This window comes from Eucalyptus grandis, chromosome 2 (genome assembly GCF_016545825.1).
Source record: "Eucalyptus grandis isolate ANBG69807.140 chromosome 2, ASM1654582v1, whole genome shotgun sequence".
Taxonomy (NCBI): Eukaryota; Viridiplantae; Streptophyta; class Magnoliopsida; order Myrtales; family Myrtaceae; genus Eucalyptus; species Eucalyptus grandis.
Window position 1 is genome coordinate 19,725,498 of NC_052613.1, and position 5,869 is coordinate 19,731,366.

General features: G+C 41.7%; 1 protein-coding gene across 1 annotated transcript; it reads right to left on the minus strand.

Moving 5' to 3' along the window:
* Positions 1-298: 298 nt before the first annotated feature.
* LOC104429753 lies at positions 299-3,742 on the minus strand. Its single transcript, XM_010042579.3, is given in 7 exon segments — positions 299-681; positions 955-1,021; positions 1,109-1,220; positions 1,317-1,397; positions 1,479-1,748; positions 1,827-2,363; positions 2,366-3,742. Coding segments are annotated over 7 exon segments (2,451 nt in total). The 5' UTR covers positions 3,653-3,742; the 3' UTR covers positions 299-584.
* Positions 3,743-5,869: the final 2,127 nt, after the last annotated feature.

Sequence of the window (5,869 nt, forward strand, 5' to 3'; positions counted from 1 at the left end):
GTGTGATCCACATAACAACATTCAGTTTTCTAACAAAAATAAAAGAATCCCAAAGACACCTAAGAGTACCGTCCAGTGAGAATGGCTTTCTTATCCGTTGATTGGAATGGATAGGCAGGTTAAACTCTTCCATGCCAAATGAATTATGGATTGGCACAATCTATTCCACAAAAATTGTGTGGTGTCCGTGGCTGAAGAAATTTGCCAATAAAATCTTCCACAGTTCAATAAACACCATAAGAAATCAACACTTTGCAATCTTTTCATCTTTAGGAATGCCGGAGATTTAACTAAAAGCTGCAGAAAATATAACATTCTAATTCCAGTAAAAATGGATCATTCTTCTTCATTTCACTTCATTTTAATAGCAGCTTTAGAATCCATTTCATTGCAAAACAAGAAAGAATCAATTGAATGGTAGTCCTAAACCCCCCTTGCATAATAAAGTGCTCTAGACAAATAAATAATTTCCTTTGAACAACATGTGAACTCGGTACAGCATACTATATACAAAACACTGCATAGCTACGGTATCAAGCCAAGCCAACACATGCAGGCGTTAGGACAGAAGAGGCTTACCCCTTCTATTTAAGTTTGGTCACAGGAACAAAATTGTTACCATCTTTTTTCAGCCAAATCGTCGAGCGAGTTCTTTTAACATGATCTGCAAAGAGACAGTGCCTGCAATCATGTAAAGCAAGTATATTAGGAAAACCAAAGTGAAAACTTGCCAAAGCATTCGGTACTCATTTCAAGCTCTCTAAAATTTGATAATTGATGTACTTTCATAAGCACGACAACAGATAAAAAAACAAGAATAAGTAAGAAGACAGGTAATGGCCCCGAAGAATAATAATGATAAAGAAATTCTAAGACAGATGAAAAAACCACCCTCCAACTCTCTCACACAAACAATTCATTTTTGTTCACAGTAGTACATTTGAGGAAACTAACCTTTCATATTCCAGCTTTTGAGTAACTATCCCGTTCAGCAGAAGCTCTGAACTATATACGGTTACTCCTGCATGGACAAGAGAACATGATCAAGTCTCTACACGTCGCATTTTAATGGGATTAGGAAAGTCCAAAAAAAATCATCACTCTTGACCTTTCTCAAGGAAAGGAAGGCACGTGTCATAGTCGTCCTCACAGGATAAAATCAACAAATCATCTGTTAATTTATCATCTCTCAAAGCAGATCTTCCAATTCTCTCTACTGGCTGAAATCATTCAAAAGTCAGAATAAGATAAGAATTTGAACTGACAATACTGTAATGGAAACAATAAATGCTTGAGAGAAGCTATGTACTACATACTTGGCCACCAACTGCTTTGACTAGACTTGATATTATGTCTTTACCAGGCTTTGCATTTGAGGTGATCAAAACTCTTCGACCCTGCAGAGATACTGTTTTGAATGTGCCGACAAAATAACAATGATCCTATGATGGCCTAAGTAAAAACAAATCAAACCTTACCAGTAAAAGTGGATGCTGGCATGCGCGTGCCAATGAAACGGGCATACTGAAGCCGAATTGCTTCTCCTTCTTAGCATCTCTTAGTATGTAATTTCTCTCATCGAGAAAGCAGTTTGCTTGTCCACAACTCTCAAGCCATAAATGGGTAACTACCGGCTTTCCAGAAGCAATTGCTTCTAACATATTTCTTGTACGCACGAATTTATCTGTTATGAAATGTGTGGCTTCAGCAATAGAAGACACTGCAGAAGCTCCTAGACGAGCCAAGATCTGCACGAGAGAACCACGAGACACATTTTAAACAAAAATTGATTCCTGGCAAAAAATTTGGAAAATCACAGGTAATACCTTTTTCTGCTGCTTGATAATATCATCATCCAAGTGGTGGCTGTACAAGACACAAATGTCACTCATGTCTCTCCTCTTCCGCATATCCTTATATGCTGAAGAAGGTTGTGGTCCTGTTGCACTTAAGCTCTTAATTTCGTTCCTGAGGTATGATCTTGAAAGGTTCTTCTTGCACGATGGAGACATATAACCATTCCCCACACAAACCGGCGAAGCATCATTGAAGGCCGTTGAACAGTTAATAGGGGTAGTATGAGCTGAATTTCCATTACATTTTTCTCCTGAAGTATGATCTAAAATGGCATTTGCTTCTGAATTCTCAGTGGATGATGTGGCGCCCACATCCCCATTTCTCTCAGACTGTCCAATTGTGTCAGTCATGTTTAAACCTTTAGCTAACGGTTCCCTATTCAACTTGAAAGAAGTGGTCTCACTAGTGGCATTCTCTAGTCCAGCTTCAAAATTTTGAGCTGGCAACTGTACTTCCAGATCACTCTTTCTTGTAGCATCAGATTTCATCCGTCTAACAGACCTCTTGCCCTTTCTACTGCAAAGAGTTGCTCCGGTGAATTTCCTCTAGCCTTGACCATTGAGTCATCATCACTTTTTTTGCTGCTTCTTCCTTCTTGGGTGCTTCTTTTCCTTTTACGTACCTCAACATTCTCTGCACCATCTGTTGCTTTAGTGTGGTTGCTTGATAAACATTCTGTCCTTTGCACTTGATTAAGTGCCAAGGAAGATCTGGTTCTCCTAGCAATGGATGTAAAGAAACCACCTTTGCCTAGTAATTGCTGCTTGCTGGCAAAAGTAACTCCATTCGATGTTCTGGTGGCAATTCGTTTACCAAACTCACCAGCTTGGCATCTTCCAAGAGATTCCCTGTTTCTATACTGTAAGTTCTCGGAAGGCAACTTATTCGACTTTTCACTCATATTGGCAGTAGCGTCAGTCATATCCAAGTTGTGAGTTTTTTGTCCAGAACTGCGGCACCTCTTCTTATCCTTGGAACGCTTCTGCAGGGAGATAGATGGCTTTTTACTTTGTTCATTATCATCTCTCTTTGTGCTTCTCAACTTTCTTGTAGAAATGCTGATATCACAATTATCCTCCCTAGGAAGGGCCTCCCCCTGGCATAATTCTTCCATAGCCTCTGCAGCCAGTTGAGTGTCAAAGCCGACATTGAGCATGTCTGGCACACAAGCATCAACAGCAATTGCCCCCAAGCTGTCTCTTGAAGAATCTATCTTAGACTGTTCATCCAACTGATTTGCAAGATCCCTTTTGTGATTCATTTGAGCCGCTTTGGCCAACATCTGACTTTTTCCACCCATTCTCCGAATTGCATTTGAATCAGAATGAAGTACGCCAGTTGTTTTGCAGGGGGCACTCGATGGTTCGTCCCTATCTGCTTGACCGTCTTGAAATCTGTTTCTGTGCTTGCTGGGCAAGGTCAGGGATCTGCCCTTACTGCTCCCACCATCAAAGAAATCTTCCCTCCTCCTGCAAAAAATATCTCCACCACCCTCATCCTCGCGTCCATCATCCCAGTCAAAAACCTCTGCTCTTACAGTTATTCTACTTGCACTCTTGGCCAAATTCCGTGGCCCTTCTGCACACGAGATTGATAATGGTTTTCTTCCAATGGTCTTTCCAAAGTCAAGCTCTTCATCAAGTTGCTCAACATTGTCCTTCAGAAACCTGTCAACAAAATCAAGTGCATTTGCCTGAGAAAGATCTCCCGGTTCTTGAGATTCTACATAGCTTAATCCAGCAAGTTTGTCATTTCCAAGAGGAACTTCCTTTGAGTCAGCTGTCTCATCAGGCATGGTGTCAACAACATCCTCTGCAAAGAGTCTTCTAACAGTGCAACTCCTATTTTGCACTTCTTCCCATGTTCCATCTCCTCTGTATTTTCAATTTTAGTCTCAGCATCACAGTCCTGATCAAATTCTTCACCAGATTTGATATAAGCACCTCCAAAAGATGTTCCATTATCTTCACCAGCCTGTTCTTCTGAAGACTGCCTCATGCTAGCACTACTAGCACCATTCAGGAACATGCTGCGAGCAGCTAAACCAGATGCTCGGAGGGATGCTGCACGAATTGAAGTAAATCCCCTTCTGACAGAACCTAAGCAAGAGAAGAACAGGATGAAGACCAAGGAAGCATAGCAACAATTACAAGGCAGGAGCACTGACATACCATAACATTGACCATTATTAACAAACTAAGACATTAAGTTCCAAAGAAGCAGAACTTCCTAATTTTCCAATCTGTATCACACTGACACAGATGATCAGGATTTGAAAAGGCAGAAAACATTAGTGCACCATAATGGAAGTGAATAATTACTACAGAAAAGGTGCAACAGAACATTCACTGATTCAGTATTCGACCACTTTATAAGGACCTAAGCTGATAATTGGCATTTTGGAAATACAATTCCCTACAGAATAAAGAAGGTTACTCAGTCATCTTTACAGTCTCTGAAACTATTGGACAATTCAGCAAAAAGAATAAGAACAATATTTGACATCACACACCATAACAAGAAGAAATGATGCAGTAATGTGAATAATTCGTTCCAAAGCGACAGCCAGAAATCTTAAAAACCTGATCGTCATTCTTGTGAGGGGTTAAATTCATTGCTAGACAGATATTTCAACCATGCGATTTGTTTTAAAAAAGAAAATCACACGTAAGTTTTCCGCATGAGAGCGAAAACGTACGGTTCACCACCAATGGTCTGGTACCTTCATACCATGGTGGCACAAGAATAAAAAAAGCTAAGCAACAACAGAATGTCAGACTCAAGAGGAAATGATAAACTCAGGAGAACACAAGACAGGGACATTAAGTGGATTTACTGCTGAACTCGCATGCTTTCCAAGAGGGTGAGTACACAAGAAAATATATCTGAATGAGCATCCAATAGAAGATCTCCTGCTACTAATGTTTCATCAATTTTCACTATGATGATATTTCTTGGGAAGATTTCCCAACCTACAAAGAACCCATCCGATGCAATAAACAAAACAAATCCACCAACCAACTAGGAAGAAAAGATGGCCACAAAAGCATGAAGTCGTTTGTATGGCTTATGAAAATGATTAGACATAATGCTTGCATAGAATCTGAACAAGCTCACCTGAACTGCACGGTTCATCAGTCAAAGCAGCGGATTGCTCCTTGGTCTCGCTATCCTTGCTAAAAGGACTGCAGGACATCTTCTTCTCATCCCTAGAACAACCACCTTCCCGGTGCACGCCACCATCCGATACCTCATCATCAGAACCCAGGACTTCAGTTCCACCCGTATCTTCACCATCACTATCAAAAGCGACTTGAGTATCACAGCCATCTAATAAGAGCTGTGTCTCAACATCCCCGATGCCATCTTCGCAATCAATCACTTGAGTTTCACCCCCGAAATCGACCAATTGGGTCTCTCCACCTGTATCTAGGATCTGGGTCTGAAATGCACCGTCTAATGGGACAGTATCATCGAACCGCATCGTGCTTTCCACATAAAGCTCGTCCAAGGTCTCTCCTTCCATCACGTCACCTGATTCTATCATCGGCAACACAGCACATCAGAAGAGCACGAGGACAACACCAACTGCGGACAACATGATCGAAACAAATCACGCCGAAACACGTTCACGTGCAGACGCATCCCCTAATTCACTCTCATAACCACTCAGTTTACAAACTCGATCCTCCGTACCATCGCAAAGACCCAAAAAAATGTTTTTTTTCCCCCAACATTGCTCACGAAATTTAGAGAAATCCAACCGAAACGCATTGAAAATGCAAAAACTACCCACAAATTTGGAAGCGAAGCAGTGAAACAGGCACGCATAGAGTAGCAAAACCGCAAAAGTAAGGTTTTTCCGGCTTACCAGAGGACGAAGAGAGGGAGGATTCGCGATCGGTAGGCAGGGTCCTAGCGGGAACGGAATCGGCATTGGTGATCGGCGCGGCGGGGTCTCCGCCGTCGCCGCCGCCGCCGCCGCCGACCGAGGTCATCTCGTTCGCTTCAA